This window comes from Struthio camelus, chromosome 7, assembly GCF_040807025.1.
Source record: "Struthio camelus isolate bStrCam1 chromosome 7, bStrCam1.hap1, whole genome shotgun sequence".
NCBI lineage: Eukaryota > Metazoa > Chordata > Aves > Struthioniformes > Struthionidae > Struthio > Struthio camelus.
Window position 1 is genome coordinate 19921053 of NC_090948.1, and position 19994 is coordinate 19941046.

General features: G+C 43.5%; 1 protein-coding gene and 1 long non-coding RNA gene across 34 annotated transcripts in view; one reads left to right on the forward strand and one right to left on the reverse strand.

Annotated features, from left to right (window-relative positions):
• Positions 1-19994, reverse strand: part of LOC104145984 (uncharacterized) — a 66564-nt gene that overhangs the window by 12582 nt on the left and 33988 nt on the right. For 27 of the 33 annotated variants that reach the window (XR_011142185.1, XR_011142186.1, XR_011142163.1 and 24 more), the window contains 2 exons: positions 16889-17010; positions 16227-16353 (listed from right to left, as the gene is read on the reverse strand). This is a non-coding gene — a long non-coding RNA (uncharacterized lncRNA). Of the gene's footprint in view, positions 1-3563; positions 3670-10223; positions 13357-15378; positions 15540-16226; positions 16354-16888; positions 17011-18858; positions 18929-19994 lie in introns of those variants that run through there. The other 6 variants (XR_011142182.1, XR_011142179.1, XR_011142158.1 and 3 more) reach the window with 4 other exon arrangements.
• On the forward strand, positions 7329-11444 carry PPP1R3C (protein phosphatase 1 regulatory subunit 3C). The gene is made up of 2 exons (XM_068950070.1): positions 7329-7447; positions 8879-11444. The coding sequence occupies exons 1-2, from the start codon at positions 7434-7436 to the stop codon at positions 9822-9824; spliced, it is 960 nt and encodes a 319-aa protein (XP_068806171.1). The 5' UTR covers positions 7329-7433; the 3' UTR covers positions 9825-11444.

Below are 19994 nucleotides of genomic sequence, written 5' to 3' on the forward strand. Positions count from 1 at the left end.
ATAACCTATTGTACCCTGAAATACAGGTGAGAGAGCTGCTGTTTCCTAAACAAACCAAAGAGCCCCTGGGAAATTGCACAAATTTCTATAAACCAACCTGTACAAAAAGTCTTGCCATAGCAAACAAAGCAGAAATTCTGTTTATATTCTGCAGTGAGAACACCACGAGGCTTGTTTGAAATCCTGAAATAGCTCCAGTCTGCCCTCCCGATCAATCTCAGCAAGGGAACTGCATACAGGGCTGCGTGAGCAAGAGCGCAGCCAGCAGGTCAAGGGAAGGGACTATTCCCTTCCATCAGGCAACTACAAGGTCATGTTTGGAGCACAGTGCCCAGTTTTGGGTCCCTTAGTAAAGGAGACACGTGGACTAGCTCCGGGGAGACCGCCAGGATGGTTTGGGGCTGGAACAAGTTATCCACCAGGCAAGGCCGAGGGAACTGGGTTTGAACAGTTGCAAAAGAAAAGGCTAAGTAACGGAGGAAATCTCAGTGCAGCCTTCCACTGCCTCAAGAAGGATTACAGAGGAGATGCAGCCAGACTTTTCTCCGAGATGTGCAGCCAAGGGACAAGAGGCAAATATCTATGTTGAAGTGAAGAAATTCCAGTTAGATAAATGGAAAAAACAAGAGTGGTGAAGGCTGTCCAGGGAAGCTCTGTCGTTGGAGGTATTGAAAGTCCTGAGGCAAGGCCCTGAGGAACCTGATCCAGCTTTGGAGTGAGCCCTGGCTTGAGCAGGAGACTGGAATTAGGTGACCTCAAGAGGTCTCTTCCAACCTCAGACACTCTATTACTGTAATTCTCTAGAGAAATATGAAACTTTTTTTCATGGAACCAATACGTTTTAAAGATTGCAGAACTTGCTACAAGCATTACTGCATATGTGAAGCAAGCACGTTTTGACAGTGAGCTCTCTGTTCTGGAAGCAGCATCCAAGAAAAACCCAAAGAAACCAACTTATTGCAAATATGTTATTTAGGCAACAGCCTCTTTCTACACTCAGAGGCCCTAACTACTTCCTCTCCTGTTACAGGATGAAATAAGACTGATGCTGTTATGGCACTTGGCTTTAAGAGGCTTCATTCTTACCAGCAAATCTAAAAATGAAATTATTCTCTGCATGAAGTTTGACCCTTGTGAAACTGGGGAAATACATAGTTATATATTGCACTCCCAAAAGAGATACTAGAATAACTAGGTCAGATGCTAGGAAACTCCTATTTAAGGCTGAAGCGATTATAAACTAGACTAAACCTAAAGGAGAACAGGTTCATTCATCCCTTAGACCTATGCCATAGGGGAGCTTTCTCCGCCTCAACATGGAAAATCCAAGAAAAAATTGACACAGAATTTCCAAGCACTGATCTTCCCCTGTGATACACAAGACAAAAGAACCTTGTAAGAGAATCTCAAATACAGAAATGGGTTATGTCTCCTTGGTGGCAGGGTAAGAAAAGGAGCATTATGCAGACCCTTCAAAGGCTTCTAAACAGTCCAGGTGAACATAGTGCAGCTGTTAGCTGGATTGCAGGAAGATATAGCAATGTTCATTCAGGATGAGGGACCTCAAAAGCATTGAACCAAAGTCTTATGGGAATGGTAATCATGTTGAAAAATCACATTACACAAAACTTTTAAGCACCCTAAGACATATTTTCTTGCTTTTCTATGTCGGTTGTTTCAGGAAACAATGCACTTCTCCTGCATTGCACATCTCCAAAGCAATGACTATCATTGATTAATCTACCATTAATCTGGCTTAATGAGATTAAACATTTTAAGTCAATTTCTAGTTTCCAATTCAGTTCAAAGCTTTAAATTTCTAGGACTTAAAATGCAACCTTGCAAAGTTGTGAGGCCCGGTACTGACAAGAACTTTTGCTATTGACTTTAAAAGAACCAGACCTGCACCCCTTGTTGGTGCTTAAAGCTTTAGGCCGACATCATATCCTGCTGAGACTGATTATTCTTAAAGTAGTTGTAAGAGAACATAAACCCCACCCATCTTTGCGTAATTTCTCAGTGAGAGTGGGTGCCTGCCACCTGACCCTTTCTCTAGGGGATAGGTTTATTCTGCGGGGGAAATTTGTGAAAGGCCTGGTTTCTACAAACAAGTTGGAACTGGGTAGGAAACTGATTTATTTTCCTGTGAAAGTCTAAGATTTCAAAAGTTGTCTAATAATGAAATATCTGAGAAAGTGAAACATTTCTGAAAACTTACTATTCCCACCTCCAATAGATTAGGTCATTTTGATTTTTGAAATGTTTCATTTTAATTTTTACCTTTGTTCTTTCAGAATTAAAAGCTGTTTGAGGAGTGAAGGAGTGAAATGTGATACTTTAACTATACTGTTTTTTTAACCTTTCTTTTTCCTACAGTGTGCATGTTTGCAAAAGTTGACCTTTTCCTGCAATGCTCTGGAAAAAAATCAGCATATTCCAAAGAAAACATATTTCATCGGCAATTTCGTCCTAAATGATATCAACAAAAAATGCTTTTGGATTCTCCCAAAGCATAGCAGTATCATCACGATGAAGAGGATTTGCGTGGTCACTGCTGTAGAGTATTGGAATATTCTTTTCTAGCTATTCTGCAAATTGTATGTTATCGAGTTGTCCTAAGTTACTGATGTCCTCTTGATTACTTCTACCAGAGGGATTCCAAAAGGCTGTTTGTATGAGCTGAGCCATGAGGAATGGAGTAATAAAAATTCTAGAAAGATGAAAAACTTATTTATTTCTCATATGGACTGTGCCAGTGCCAAAAACAATCCCTAAAACAACAACGGAGCCTCCCAGTGAAAGTTACCTTGGTGCACAATTGTGACCATTAGAAATTTTCAGAGTTCATTGACGTGCTCTGAGAAGCAAGTAAAGAAAACGAACTTTCTATTAGGACTAAACAAGGCTTCAGCCGACTGTATTTCATCAGATAATTCACTGAGTTTCAATTTCCAGTGGCCTACAGGCTCAGCTCAGTTACGACTTCCCTAGCCTTGACATATACCTGAATAACGGTTATTTGCGTTGCAGTCACAATCATAGATACCTGCTGCCCAACTTCTTAGCTCAAGTACTTTTTAAAGAGATTAGTCTTAGCAGCTGAGAGCTAACGTAAGAGCTGAATGCAAGAGCAGAATGGTTGGTGTAAACTTTGTGAGACAGCACCATCCCCTGACCTAATGGGCCATGTTTATCTCTTATCACAGACAAGCTTGTCATTAAAGCATAGCTTCATTAATGTGTATTGTGCGATGCTGTGGGGACCAGATATGTGTCAGCCAAAAGAAAGGTGGTTGTTTTCTGTTTTCTAGTAACCCCGTACTTTGCCTTTGGACTAGCAATTCATTTGTCTCAAGCCCAAAATCACATCAAAACTTCCCTCTTAAATTGCATGCTATTACTGCATTGAGCTAGTATTACTCTCCATCTTGCAAACAACAGCAATTTTTTCAAGGGATGCGTTACCAAGCAAGTGAAATGGAGATTTATATTTTTTTGGGTATGGACTTTTTTCCATAAATGTGGCTTTGATTTAACATTGTTCTTAGGAAATGCTTGTTTACCATTGCTCAGAAGGCTTCAATTAAATGCTAAAGGCCATTCAACCGCAACAGACCTCCCTTCTTCCCTCCTGAAGCTCTGGGGGATGAGAAGCACAGCAACAGCAACCTAAAAGTAACAAAGTCAAACACTAAACCACAAAACCTTGTTTAATTGCTCTGTTTTGGAACAGAGCTTGAAGAAAGCAGCTCTTTCATCCTACTCTGCCACAGAATGACCAGAGCTGACAAACAAATGAACAAACAACCCATTAGCTGTCTGATTTATCATCCGCTCTAAAAGTTACTGATTGAGAAAAGGGTCAGTTCGTTTAAACAGGTGAAGAACAGCAAGACCTGTCAGGCTGTCCACATATAAAAGCATTTCACTGTGGAGCTCCTACTATATATTTGTCTTTGAACAGAGCAGCTTGGACTTGATTGCCGGCTTGTCACAGAGCGATCTCTGTGAACTCATTGAAAAGCCAGCCCGGGTATTACATTGCTTAGGGGTAATTTTGACTAGAAACTATTTTTAAAAAAACACATTTCAAGTTTCCTGAAACTATGGTTGCAATTTACACCAGTTAATTTGTAACAATTAGCATCTTACATTTGATGTAATATTTTCAGGAAAACGGAGAGAACTAGTGTATCTGTGTCGATTTTGTTTTACTTGTTACACAATCAGTTTGAGATACAACCCTCTGTGATGGGGCTTGATTTTATAATCACCCTTGCCTCCTCCAGGAATATATTTCTTCCCTTGGTGCTGTGTGAAATGCAAATGTCAGGAAAGCTGATATGGCACAAATTGCTGTCAAATGCATAAGATGACAATGGTATTTTTTTCTCTGGCGCTCCCATTTTAGCAACCCTATTTGAAGATAAGACAGACAGACAAATCTACATTTTTGAGCTGCTGATGACAGGAAAGCTGCTGTACCAAAATAACTAGAAACCTGAGTCCCCTCTAAAAAGAACAGGTAGAGAACCATCACTGACAGTGCAAACTGTTGCACTACCTCAAATAACCCCGTTCGTTTGCCTCAATGCAATCCTGAGACACCTCTCGGGGGGAGGAAAGAGTAGCTCTGGCTGCACACAGCCCTCTCTGCTTGCATTGGCACCCAGGCACTGCAACACCAGCCTGTGACCATGAACGCGCTTCAGGTTACCAAGTAGCCGCAAAGCTGCAGTTTCCAGGCCCCATATTTACTAACTTGGGCAATGGTTTGTGCACGAAAAGGTTCTGTATCTCACTACTGTTTTTATGCTAAGCGTATCACCTTAACTACTCTTTCAAAATGTTTTCAAAGTCAGGCAAAATATGTGTTGTAATACGACAGGAGCAAAGTGTTTTACAGCTGCAAGCAATGCAATGAGCTGTGCAGCAGAAATGCATACAGCAAAGCTTCAAGATAACTCCTTTTGTGCAGGCTTCAAGCATGGATGGGTCATTGCGGAATAAAACAATTTTCCGGCTCTTATTTAGCGCCTATAGGTTTACAGTGAGCTATGCCCTGGCTGCCATGTGTGCTCACTGATACTGCGGCAGCGCTGCTGAGTGGTGCTACCGGCAGAGCTCCAAGGACAGACTCCAGGTAGCAGAGGTTCATAACACCTCCTCAAAGTTGGTTATGCTTTTTTCCTTTTTATAATAGGTAAATATAGGATATTTGTTAAGTGTCAGCCATATGCCTGACCCTCCTTTAGCCTATGGGGGATCTTGGGGCCTGCTTACTGCTGTCATGCAGGTGGCTGGAGCTGAAATTGTTTTTAGCTCTTACTCTAGAGAAGTAAAACCTCAGAGTTAGCAAGACTTTAAGTGCACATATTTTCTAGGACTTTTCCTAGAGAAAACATTTGCATGAGAAAACATCACCTGTCTTTCAGAGGAAGCTGGCAGCCACCAAGAGATAAGGAAGATGGACAGGGAAAGTGAGAAGAAGAGGACGAGTGCGGAGGGGGCATGACTTGAGAAGCAGAGGACTGGAGAAGGTCGTCCTGAACAACCGGCGCCGAGGAACAGACAACTGCATTTCCAAAGAGCCTTGTCTACATTGCCAGCTAGCACTTCAGACTTTGCCTGTGTGACAGTCATCGTCACAAACTGGCATGAAGGGCAGGAGCTTCAGTCACCAAGGGTCTGTGCTCGGAAAGTGAAGTCTTGCTGTCCTGTGAATGCCCTAATTATACGTACAGAAAGAGCGCATTGAGCAGCGTGCCACGCGTCAGTCAGCAGAAGGGCAGGCCTCTTCCCTCCACTCCCGTCAGACTTTTCTTTTTCTCTGCTCCCGTATAGCTTGAATCTGAAACGGAGGCGCCATTGCTACACCTTGGCTTGCGCTTACACATTATCTCCTCACAAACTCTCACACTCCTCAGGAGAGCTTTTCACTCCTTTAGCTCACAAACCAAGAACAGAAAAGTAATTTGGGTGAGCTAGAAAAGCCCTGATCATCTGGTCATCACTGCAAGCCCACTTTGCTTCATACATGCCACAGGACTTCCTACCAGTCACCTGTGCATAGACTTATTCAACTTAAATGTGCAAAAGTATTTTTTCACCGAGGACAAGGACAGCTGTATTCCAGGACGAGAGATTTCTGGCCCTGACAACATGGGGCTCCAGTTCCTTTCAACAAAGCTGACGCTTCACAGTTTCAACTAGGTATCGTTTTTGTTCCACTAGGTGATATCCTTCAGCAGCAACTCAAAGAAGCCCTGCTTTGACGTGCTAAACAATACCCACTTCACTGGAAATGCCATATAGCAGATCCTGTTTGCTTTCCTTAAGAAGGCAGGTGTTTCAACAAGCCCCTTTTAACTCTCCTGCTTGCTCTCCCTCGGCTCCAAAGGGGCCGTGAGCGCTGCCGTGGTCTCCTGCCGGTCTTCTCCCTGGGATGAGGTGGTGGCTCGGCTCAACTCGGAGCAGGGCCCCCAAGGGCCTGGATCCTCCAACTCCCATGGGGCAGCCCCACTCCTGCCTGGCGGACTCTGCTTGGCTCCTCCTCGGCAACAGCTGCGGGGACAGTGGGACTTCGGGGCCCACCTACAGCACAAGGAGTGCCCTTGGCCACTAATAGGCAATGGAGTAAGGACATGTGGCCTTTGGAAAAAAATTCAAAGTTATTTCAAGCACGGTAGTTTGGGAAACCACTTTGGGGGAGTTTGGGAGGTGTATTTTAATATCTTAAGCACAGATTGGGTTGATGCGGTGCTGCAGGCACAGATTGCAGACAGCAAGATGGGGCTCCTCTGGGCTGCCCTGAACCAGCACTGGGGGATGAGAGCGGTGTGGGGAGGTGTGCGCAGCCCTGGACAGCCTCTGGTTCACTGGGTTCTCCAATGCCCAACCCTGCAGCTTTGTACCCAGGGTCCAGCAGAGCAGCCTTGTGCTCGGCTGCACTGCGCTTGCCAGGTGTGAAGGCTACAGAGCAGGAGGCTGCAAAAAGCAAGAGCCCTCCGTGCGTGTACCTCCTCCCGGCCTGCAGCGAGCCTGCCAGTTGCTGACCTCATTGGTTAGTGCCCTTGCCTTGCTCCTAGCTGCATGCATCACAGCACAAAAAAAAAAAAAAAGAGAAAGAGAAAAAGGAAGAAAGAAAGAAAATAAAGAAAAAGGAAAGAAAAAGAAAAAAGAGAAAGAGAGAAAGAAAGAAGAAAAAGGAAGAAAAAGAAAAACGCGACGGACGGGCGAAGCGGCCGCCGGCGCCGGGGGCCGGGCCGGGCCGAGCCCCGTCGCGCCGCGCCCCCGGGCGGGCCCGGCCGCCCGCCCCCATTGGCCGCCGCGGCGGGCAGCGCCCCATAAAGGCGGCGGCGGCGCGGGCGGTGCGCGGGGAGGCGCGGAGCGGCCCTGCGGCCAGTTTGTCGGTCCCTGCACGGCGCCGCCCTATGCACTGCGGCAGGTAAGAGCCGGGGGCCGCGGCGACCCGCCGCTCGCCTCCCTGCTGCAGGCTCCCCGGGGCGGCGGGGGGGGTGTGAGGAGAGGGGGGAAAAATGGGAGGAGGGGGACGTGGCCCCCGCAGCCGTCCGGCTGCGCGCGATGCGGAGCTGCGCGGGCCCGGGTGCTGGGAGAGCCGCTCTGGACGCGTTAGCTCCGCTCCTGATAAAGCGGAGCAAGCCTTGGCTCATCTGCTGCTGCCGCTCTCAATCCTACCTATTATGGCAAATCCTGCCACAATAAAAAAAAAGGGGGGGGGCAAAAAGAATTGCAAGGTTACTGCAGGTTCTGCTGTGTGTTTTTTGTTTTTATTTTTTTTAGTGGTGCTCTGGAATACCACTGAGAACACTAGCAAGGAGAAAGTTATTTTTATATATTTTAAATGACAATGCAAGTATTCTTGCTTCCCATGACTCAACAAAAAAAATCCTTATTTCCAACAAGGACTGAGTCATTCTCAGAAGAGAGCTATTGCAGTTGAAGCTCACTTCTGCAAATATACATGCAAACTGGCTTGAAATGGGCCATTTTTTGCATAATAACTGACTTTCCTCATCTTGTAGGGAATGAATCAGGCCAAAGCATTCTTACTGAAGACTTGCAGTAGGCTTTAGGCACGGACTTTGAGGATTACAGAAATATTTTTTAAGCTAGTTCTTTAAGCATGATGACATGAAGATGAATTCTTCCCTTCCCCTTTTCCCCTATTCAGTCAACAGCCAAAATTAACAATGCAAGACAGCTCTTCTTCCAAGACCTAGGTTAATAGCTCCTAAAGAATATATCTAAGGAAGCCTTAATGTTTTTGTTCATTTGAATTAGCCAAAACCAGATTGCCTAACAAATGTGTTTGATTGTTCAGAGTCATAGTGTGATGCTGTCCTGCTTGATGCTGTGTGATAGCTTGCTTGATAGTGCTGTATCAAGCAAGTTCTCTGCTCACAGATGAAGCAGCTGATCCAACCTGCATGAATTTTAAGACCTAGTTCAGTCTCTAAAACAGAAACTACTTTAAAGTACATGAGCACTTTAGTTGTGAATAGACCTGTCTGCATTGGTCTACTAGAATTTTTTTCTCCTGCATCTTCAAGAAAATGAGCATGTATGATTAGATGTCACTAACCTCCATTTTTCATAGAGAGGTTTGGAAAAGCAAACAAGAGACTACATTTTGGATCAAGAGTTCAGAATCAGCAAGAAATAGTTGAATACTCTCATCCTACTTCCTTAGCTTGAACTGACTGGCAGTCGATTTTAATTTAGGCTGTGTTACTTAAAGCTGTGCAAAGAGCAGGCCATGAATAATTAAGATGGCAAATGAAACAAAAATGCATTCTTAAGAGGCACCTTCCCTACTGTAGCAGGCAATATAACTTGCTGTCTCTGCTCGTTTCAGAATGATACAGATCTTGGATCCGAGACCCCTGCCAAGCCCAATTATGCCTGTGGATGTGGCCATGAGAATTTGCTTAGCCCATTCACCACCGCTGAAGAGCTTCCTCAGCCCCCTTGAGGACTGTCAAAGAAACAACTTTGTTAACAGATTCAAACCTCTCCGCCCATGCCTCAATGTGAAGCGTGACTCTGAAGCGCAAAAGAGCGACTGGAACCGCCCATCCGCCCGAGCCAAGAAGCGAGTTGTGTTTGCAGACTCGAAGGGACTGTCCTTGACAGCCATACACACCTTCTCCGAGTTTCAGGAGCACCCTGTGTGGGACCTGCAGTTTGACTTACTAGGCCTTGAAAACATCACATCTGGCTTAAAGCTACATGAAGAGAAAAACTTGATTCTGGGTTTCCCTCGGCCCTCAGCTGACTACCTGGACTTCCGGAGCCGCCTTCAGAAGAACTTTGTTTGTCTGGAGAGCTGCGCCCTCCAAGAGAAGGTACTGTCAGGGACAGTCAAAGTAAAAAATGTAAGTTTTGAGAAAAAGGTTCAGGTTCGAATTACCTTTGATACCTGGAAGACTTACACGGACGTTGAGTGTGTATACATGAACAACGTTTACGGCGATTCTGACAATGACACCTTTTCATTTACCATTGACTTGCCTCCTACCATTTCTGCTCAAGAGAAGATTGAGTTTTGCATTTCTTATCAAAGCAGAGAACATATCTTCTGGGACAATAACGAGGGTCAGAATTACAAGATTCTCCATGCAGAGTGGAAACCTGATGGTGTTCAAATACCATCCGCCAGGAAAGATTGTATAGATCTTCAGGCTCCAAGGAAAGCACAAGAGAAAGAACCTGATCAGTTAGGCAGTCCAAGGATGTCCAGTGGTTTCTTTCCCCAGTGGCAGAGCCTGGGAGGGATTGAAAATTCATCACCATATTGGTGAGAGAGGCTAGCTAGGAAGTATTCTTCCATTTGGCAACAGAACACAGTGTTAGTTTCCTGGTTCATGTACAATATAACAAAACCATCTGGCAGGCTTTGACCGTCTGTACAAATCCAAGTTCACTAGTATGTGGGACTTATTAAACATACTACATTACTAAAGTTCTTAGCCAAAACTTATCCTTGGAAAGAAAGGAAAGCAAGATAAAGCCCATGTGTCTGCCACCTACTGTAGAAATAGCATGCTTGTATCTTAAATATATGCTGCTTGCTTTCTGCTATTAGTTTTCCTCAGTCATTAGACAAGAGTGTGAGGAAGTATAAGAGGTGATGGCATCTTTGCAAGCTGGAGTAGCTGTGCGTGTGCAGGAGGGTATGTGAACAGAACGCCACAATTTGCTTTGTGGTTGGTAGGAGCGTAGTAGAGATGAGGTGACGCTGTCAGGATGGTGGCTTGCTGCAGACCTTCTACATGCTTGTAGTAGAGGCAGGTAGGAGCGCATGGCAAGGGGTTGTGGCTTCAGTACAGGTTAAAAAACTCGGAGAGGATAATGGAAAAGTGTGAGAAGGGGAAGAGGAAAGGTGTGCAGAGATGCACAACTTATTTATCTTTCCAAAGCTGGTCTTAAAGTATCAGAAAACTCTATCATATAAAAATGAGAATACAGAAAATAATGTAAAATAAATGGAAGTAAGTGGTGAAAATGACTGCTGCTTTGGGAAGACATCTGTGTCTACATCTGCCTTGTGAATAATAAGTATCTTGCACTGGAGAACAAGTCTAACCTTGGCTTTTACCTCCATCATCCTACTCACTTAACAGGCAGAGAGTTACCTTCTAATGTTAAAAGAAGAATGTGCCTTTGAAAAAATTAAAAAAAAAAACCTAGATACCAAAAGTAATAGCTGGAGCCATGGCTAGTCTACAAAGTAGACCAACTGATTTGTAAACATCCTAGTCTGTAGTAGCATTACATGATTTGACTGCTTGCCTGATCATATCTTAAAGTTATCACTAACTTTGCAATAGGGAGCAGGACAGTCAACCATCTGACACTGTGAAACTGTAACAGAGGCAAGGTCCTTCATATTGAAGACAGTGAATTAACTATACTTGGTAACAGCTAATTTCTTTAAAAGAGCAGGGTTGCTGTTAGTTTTTTTTCTAGAAAGAACATAGGCTTGCACATAAATAGAAAACTGCTCTATTTTATCATACCTCATTTTTTAAGTTGAAATTTTTTGGATTTTTTTAGACTTTGGTAAACTAATGTATATTTTGTATTTGTATGCTTATAGTTTAGCTTTCTGAGTTATAAAACTGTAAAGATCTGTTTGTTGTATTGGGCAGTTTCCCCACATGAGTTTTACATACTCAGTAGGTGTGAATACTGGCATACCTTCACTTAGCTCTACAGAGATGGTGTTAACATCAAAACACAAGCCACGTTTTTGCCCATTGCTTGAAAAGTATAATATCCTGAGTCTGAAACTACTTGCAATGCAATGACAAGATAAAACATGAAGGTAAAATGCCTCTTACACTAATTGCACTTTCCTATGTAACCCTTGCTGTTCTGTGTAAACTAGGCATTTTAAGAATAAATTGTATTTTGATACACCTGGTTCTTGATGAGTCAGTTCTACTTCTTTGAACAACTTCAGTTGTGATATAAAGCACAAGTTTGTGCTGCACCACTGAGTACTGCTAAACATGGCTGTGGCATGGTATGGTAGGCTGGGTCAGCAGCTGACATCCTGAGGTAAGAGGAAATCTAACCTGTTCACTGGGAGGTCCTCAAAGGTATTAACCTTATGAGCTGTATCACTTTAAGTGGTAACCTGTATCTCAAAATTCAGTAGGAATATTCTGGCTTAGGAGATTCTGTCCAAGCTTCTACTGTGCCTTGGGCAAGTGTCTCTCTTCATCCCTGGGCCAGGCTTGCCTGCTGAACCAGGGCAGCTGGAGGTGAAGCTTGCATGGGCGCATTGAGACAGCAGCACTTCATGGCCTTAGGCTTGCTTTCAGCTGGTAGGTAGCTCATTATGCTAGCTCCTCCTGCAGCTATAGTGATATTTGGGGGTGGGGGTGGTTTTTATTTTCAATGTGGGAACCCAACCAAACTGCCATCACTACAGCACAACTTGCTGGGAACTGAAGTGCCTGTTTGTGGGCGAGCCATTCACTTCTGACAGTGCAGCGTAGAAATAGTCTCTGCAGCTGTTTAGAAAGAAAATAATGCATTGTGCCCCAAGGGCCTGTGCCACAGAGGTGCTTGATACACTCATGCTTCTAAGTGGCAATTTAGACCAGCACAGAGTAAGAGCAAGCTAGCCAAAACAAGTGACACACCAGCTACATTACATGCAATTTCTTAACACACTAAGAAAACTCAGTGACAAGATCCAAGTTTGGTTAAATCTAGTGCCAAGAAGTTTCTCAGCAAGAAGTATAGTTTTAATTATGGAAAAAGCAATTAAAGGTGGAAGAGAATATGGCTGTAACAGCCTGTTTCTGGACTGCAGAATAAATTTAGAGCTTCCACACTGCCAAGGCTGCACTGGAGACACAGCCTTCCTCTTTGTTCCCCAACCCTCATCTACTGCTCCCAAACTCCACTGAAAAACAATGCAGTATCTTATAAAGAAGTTCAGGTCCCTTAGGGAGATCTTGGACCAGGATATACAACATGCCACCAACTCCTTGCTCTAAGGAGAAAAGCAGACTGCACTTGGAGGCTCCCTGATCCAGAGGCTGGCCTTGCATCCATGCACCACTTCAACCCAGCGTGAAAAAGGCAAGGCTGTGGCCAGTGCAGAAACCCTCCTCTGCAAGGAGGGGGAACGTTTCCTCAGCCAGATTTTGCAGCTAGTCATCGCAACTGAAAATGCTTGCTTGTTCTGCTCTTGACCAAGATATAAGTCACTTAAAAACACCAGAAAGCAGCTTATTTAAACAAGCTTTTGGTTTTAAGCGAGCTTCTTTACAAAGATACCTTGCAAGATCTCTTTTGCTCCACAGTGAGGCAGAGGCCTGAGAGCTTGCCCTTCAGCTGCTCCCTGTCAAAGCAATGTGGTTTCATTTCTTCCCCATTTAAACAAGAGCTCATATTTGACACTAAAGCTCACATCCATCAAAAAGGTAACAGGTACCTAAAGGAAGGTGTTAATAGCAGTAAGGTGTATTAAGTGAAAAATGACAGTCTTACAAATGCACATCAGAAACCGAGAAAAGCTAGTCACCCTTGTAAAACTGTTTTAGCCTAGGTAATTCAAACACACATTTTGGACACTGCCCTTTCAGATACATGCTGTTCCAAAAGGAAAGGTAAAAAGTAGATGCAGGCCTTGAAATGGAGCCTGCAACCTCCAACACCATGAAGCCATGGTGTTGGAGCCATTATGAAGCCATTTTTCCAGTTTTACTGTGGACTTGCATTTCCACCGCTAAGGTGACACAGTGCACGAGTGAATACGCTCCCCTGTAGCTCAGCAGGTCTAAGGCACTTTAGCTGGGTAGGTCTGAACACTTCCTGAGAACAGAATTAAAATTTTACAGGCAATTAAAGAATAGTTTTGTTCATCATTTTGTGTGTGTATGTAAAATATATACAGGCATATATACACACATACACTTTATATATACATACATATAAATACACATACATATGCACACACACACACACATATATATAGCAACCACTCTCATTCCTCTCTCACTGAACTTTAAAGTGAACTGTAATCAAGAACAACATGTTTCAGAGAGGCTGAAATAAAAGTAAGGCTGCCATAAATCATCTCTTGAGCTCCCTCTCCTCCTGGGTCAAGAATCAACTATACTTCAGTCATTCCTGACAGGCATTTGCCTAACCTGTCCTTACAGCACCTCCGGTGATGGAGGCCCCACAAACTTTCTATTTTTTCTTCACTGTTTTTACATTAAAAGAGGTTTCTGAGGTCTTAGCCTAATATCCACTGTTAATTATTAAGTAAGTCCTTCCCTTGTTTTATTCTGCATAGACAAGAAGAAGGAAGTGTTGCTTTCTCTTTGCAAAACCTGTAAGTAATTGAGGACAAATACCAGCTTTCCCTCCTTTCCCCACATCCCTTCTCCAGCTAAGTAATAATTTGTTTTATGAAAAATGAATTGTTCAGCTTTTCATCCTTATTTGGAGAGGAACCTGTCAGACCTTTGGATTTTACTTAAGGCAGAAATATCACTTCCAGCCAGCTCTAGTGAAAGTCTTTCCATGTGCTCCTTAACTTCAGGAGTGAAAATGTAGCACAACTCAATACTCATCTTGCACTGCTCAGCTGACTTGATCTGTCTCATACCATAAGGCCAAGGGAGCGTATGCATCATCCCTGTAGTGTTTGATAGGCTCTCTCTGAAGCTCATGACAACTGAGCAGAGTGAATCAGTGATGTGGTTCACTGGTCAATTAATGGAGGAGATGACATCCTTAGAATAAAAAAGATTCATCTTTTGCACGCTCCTCTTCCCTTTATATTACAAACTTCTAATACTCCAGCCTTCATTTATTTCCTTTCTGGACTAGTTAAGCTGGTTAGCCTTAACATCTTCAGTGTGAAAAGTGGTATTTTTTGCTTCAGAGGCAAAGTCCCTGCAAAGTTGATAAGATTTGTGCAGAAGAGGCAGACTGACATTTAGTTTTGCAGTGTTCACTGCAGGGGGCTCAGTGTCAATCTCAATAAGTGCACTTTTCAAACAGTAAAGTACCAGGCTTAAATTCTGCTGAGGCAAAGTATGAACTATGGGTCTTCTCAGTTACTGATTATTTGATAATGCACTCCAGGCATCGTAGCTTGCTGAACGCATAGCAGTTGTGCACAAGCAACATCCTCAGCTTCCTTTGAACCCAGTGAAAAAGTAAGGGTGCTTAGCGTCTCAAGACTGGGCTTTCTGACAGGCGTAATTGTTTACAATATTAGGATTACAATAAATAGCAACCAGAACTAATTCAGGGGAAGGAAATAAGTACTTAAAACAAACAAACAAGAAGTATACCAGAAACAGACGTGTACAAGAAAAGAAATTGGTCTACAGTTTACTATAAAGTAAAAGAAATAAATGGAGAAGAACAAAAGCTCTAGAAAAGCTACATGATTTGCTTGAAAGGGTTATTGTACAAATATGCCTGCTATCTCTTCTTGTTTCAGGCAATCATAGTGCTTTATATACCGTCAGACTTTCAACAACTTGCGCCTTGATCCAGAACAACATAAAAGTGGCTGCTGATACACACAGAAAACTGGATGAGGTCGGCAATGGGGTTGATGTGGCAATTCCTGTCTCTTGCAGAAACAGTAAAGCAAAACAAAAAGCCTCACACAGCACCTCCGTCCCAACTAATCACCTCCTCCTGCAACCACATGCACAACTAGAATGGACCATGAGTTGAAATCTGGGAAATTTTAACATTAAGCACGAACAGCTGAAACTTTTGCAAAAAAGTGTCATACTGATATTCCTTTCAGAAAGCATCTTTTAAACAGAGAAATATATAATATGCAACAAGTAACATAAAGCTCACCCTGAAGTTTCCCCGATTTTAGTTATGTTAAGGGTTTTCTTTGCAAGACTTTTTGTCTCCTCCTCTTCCCACTCACATCCTGCCTCCTGTTTCCCTTGCCTCAGAAGAGCAATCCAACACATCTTGAGGTAATTCAGCATGCAACCAGGAGACAAGTAGTTCTGAAAGGGTTCAGCTGCCTTGCTTTAAACTCATATTTACAATAAATATGTACAGATTTAAAAAAAACACAACAGCTATTCCTTAATTAATAGCTAATCACATACCTCAGGCAGGGTAGTTAAGTGAGATGAAGAACATTATGTTACAGCACAGAACTCTCGGACTTTGCTCCAAGCACTAAAGTGAATCCATCAACCACAGGAAAACAGGCCAGTCCACGAACTTACAGAACAGGCTCAGTCATTGACTTGTCTCCCCTCCCCTTCCCCAAAAAATCTGAGAGCACGTGTGGACACAGTACAAAAACATGCAGGAGCTACAGAGCTAGATGTGTATAATTAAAGATATCTGGCTGTTCAAGTGACAATCATATTCCAAATATTGATATCCTTCACACACTCCATCTGGGCTCAACAAAAGGTGAGCAATGGACACCTCCTAAACTTTTCTGCTTAACTTTATCATGCCCTTGGAAGAGTCTCACCCTCCCTTTTACCTTCAATGACACACAGCTGAGACCAGCAAACAGGCTCCATGTCTGTAACTATCCCTCTCATAGCTGCATCAGCGAAAACATTTATCCTTCTCTCCACATAGGGAAGGAGGAATATGTTAACTTCCAAGTAACTCTCCCCATCCTTAGTGCTTCTTTCACCTATCAAGCTTTGGGAACTTCCCTTTCTTACCTGGAGTAGTCTTCTGGAAGAGCATGGGGGCCTGAATTGCTGGGCCATATCATTTTCAGGGGCCTGTTACCACCACCCCTCAGCAAGCACACCAGGGCACCGTATAACTCCAATGCACAGGAACAACCTGCTGGTGGAAAGGAGACTGCAGCATTTGAAATGGCAAGAGTTAGGACCATGCACAAGTCTACAGGGCAAGAGCTAGGAGACACACCATCAGTAAGAGATGAAAGAGGTGTTATTGCTGAAGTAGATCTTCTGCAGGCCTTGCCTCAGCCTGGGACTGGTGGGCTAGTGCTGACTGCCTCATTAGCAGCAGCTGAGGAAAAGGGAACAGCAGATGCTGCTTGTATGGCAAACACGGTAATTATTTGCTGAATAACCAAATGACATTCTTTCTCCTCCAAATCAAACCTTGCCTCTGCTGGAAAAACATACAAGGGGGGTTTCACAGGCCCTTATCTGAGCATCCTAGTTACACTAGGACCAGCTGCCCAACTTTATACATTAGGTCATGTGGAAGCATAAGTCCACGGCACCACTGAATAAATCAGTAGATAAAACACTGTGTATTTTTGCTTTCTGGACATCTCAGAGAGGTCCCAGGAGCATTTTCTGCTCTGGCAAGTAGAAAATGTTGAACAAGGTAAATAAAAGCTTACCCTTCAACTGGAAAAATTCCTCAATTTGAATCTTCTCTCATGCAAGTCAAGAGATTAGCAGCACAACAGTTGTACACCAGATTCTTTGCAGGTGGGTCAGGATATGCATTTAAGGCCAAGTCCTAGACAGAGAAGGAAAGCAGAAGGAGAGTCTGGCTAGCATCAGCTGGTGAGGATGGCTGGAGGTGACTGCAGTTGCCTAGCAATCTGGTCTATCAAAGAGAGGAATAAACATAGTCCTTGACTCACATACTTTTCATAGCACTTAGAGGGCTAACGGGCAAGAAGGTGTAGGGAAAACCTGGGCCTGTGCTGAATGCAGTGCAGACTTCATGAAAATAACAGAGAAACAGTGCAGGTATAGCATGTTTCTAGATACCAGTAGGGCCCTTCAAGCTTCAAGAGACAGTGATGTCTGTGCTGACTACGAGTGAAGACTCTGCTCCTCTGTGTCATAGTTCATTAAAAGCTGAAGTCTGAAGAACTTGACTCTCATACTTGTTCTAGCTAACAATTCTATAAAACACAGTATTTTGATATTTTCAGTGGACTGCAAATACCAAACGTTATCCTCTTATCCGCAAGAATATCAATACTGCATAAATAAAATCTCATTTTATTCTGTCCAGTGAAAAATATGCTACTTCTTAAATATAAAATGTCATACAAATACCACAAAGGCACAATCTGGGCAAGTTCAGGCGTTTAGGAACCCCGGCCTAAAGCAGCTGATTTACTGTGAAGGTTGTGCTGGATTTCTCCTTGCACTTCAGTCATTATTCAGAAAGCGAGGAGAAAGCCTCTTTCAGAGCTCACATCTTATTCCTGTTGGCTCTGGGAAGTTGCCCAAGGCAGACACCTGAACTCAAGTCAGAGTCATGGGGGCTGTAAAAGTCTTCCCCTTGATAGGTGTAGTCTTCTTGTCTTTTGTGGTAGTACTGGAAAAGAAATACTTTTTTGTCTGTGTGGCAGTGAAGCGGAAGGAGAGGCCTACGTAGTCATTTTAAATGAGCAGTCAACATCCTTTGGCTGAAAGCTCCTCAGAGGGGACAGAAGTTTACACTTCAGGACCTGCAGTTCACGGGCATGTACCAAGACCTTCCTCAGCCATTACAAGGAACTATTAAGCAGAGACATACTTTATATACATACATACACACACATATACATATATATATATATGTTTAATTATCTTATTAAGGCAGCAAGAATAAAGCAGAGTGAATTCCAAACATAAAATACTACCCTTCTTCCCTTTCCATATGGATTATATTAGCCCTTCTAGTGTTTTCTTCTCCCTCTTGGGAGCCTTTTCAAAGCGCTCTCAGCTCTGCAACACCTGGGATTTAATGGCTGGCGTTGCTGACGCGGTAATGAAACAGGAAGGTGTGCTTGCCACCTTCTGTCTTTACATTAGGAGCAGAGAAAACAGTCCTTGTCCTAGGCACAAAGTGCGAACTGCCTGGGGTGGGGTGGGAAACGGAGCGCCGCGTCTCAGGAGCGCCCTGACGGCCCGCAGGGAGGAAAGGGAAGTTGTGGACATAAGCGCTATTAAATGCTCGTTGCCTTATGTTATCTGGCACGCAAACCTGCTGAAGTGGCGTTTCAGGACACCGAGAAGGAAACGTTTTTGTTTACAACAGTTTTGGCCAGCAAAAGGACTGGATTATAGCTTACACGGTAACTGCGGTTGTTAGCAATCAAAATGATTTGACAAAAGAAAGTAAGAAACACTAGGATTTTCACAGGATGGTTCTAAAGGTGCAAAGCTAAAAATCTTGTATTAAAAACAATAAAGAGTGAGGGAAGTACATTTTCTCCACTCTTAATGGAATATTATTAACAGCCCTAGCACTTTCTAAAGTGGCCTATGGACCTTTTCCCGGCACCATTCTGCCCTTTTCCCATTTTGTCTTGTTTACCGAGCATTTTTTAAAACCTGAAGGCATAGCTATTAAAACAGTACTTACAAAAATGTGCTCTCATAAAAACCTTTGAGGGCTCTTCTCAGACAGCAGGGTTACCACCTCTCCTGCAGGACTAAAAACCAGAATAAATTCCTAATATTTTACCTCTATTTTTATATGATTCTTTTGGTAAACAGAGCAGTGTAATTCATAGGCTTGTAACTTGTGGTTTAGTTGTCACAGGGGCATTTGCCACAGGTTTAAAATAATCTTGAGACAGCGGAGGGGTTTTTTTCACCCAGTGTTTCAGTTTTTGTCAGAGCACTTTTTGCCTCTCCTCCTCTGAGTCACCAGTTTGTGCATAGCAGCATGGGAGCCACTGCAGCATTTTATGTAAGTGCTAATTTGTGCTCCTCTACAGAGACAAATCTGCACAGCTGTTTGTGATGTATTTTTTTCAATTGCTTTTCAGTTCTGGCCTCCTGCAACTAATCTTTGATGTTACTATGAGTTTGCTGCTTCTGTGACTACACAACAGACTCCGTTTGACATTGCTGCTGAGGGAAATGTATCTGCAGGGCAATTCCTCTTGAATTAATGCCAGTCCTGCAGGAGTGACTTTGGCCCATTATCTTCAGGCCATCGTCCCTGAGCTTTTGTTCGCCCAAGAGCACTCCTTTTCAACACCACAAGCCCAAATGGTTTCCCCTGACAGTGTGGATTTCCCTCAGCATAATGATTTAAATTAAGTGTCTCTGTCCTTCAATAAATTGGGGACGTGTGTGACTGCCTCCCAAACTGGCAAGCAGTACAAAAGTGAAAAATGAAAGAACGTGGACAAGAGTCCCTGGATATTTTCCACCATCCGGTCCTTAATGCTTGCCACTAGCGCCTTGCTTCCCACGCTGGCTGCCAAGCGGAGTCCAGGGGTTAAGGGGACAGCTGGGTCGGTGAGGGCTGTGCTGCAGCTCAGCTCTGTTAAACAAAATATTCCTCTGCTGTAAAGAGGCACTGAAATAGTTGTGCCACCAGCATCTGCTTCCTCTTTAACATCTATTTCACTCCTACAGTTGACAGATGGACCAGTGATGGGGAGACGAGCGCTGAGAGCCTCAGGCTAATTTTGCTAATTTGGAAACAAAACTGAGAAATACATGTATTTTTATCCCTCACTATCCTCATGCAATTTTTACTCCTTT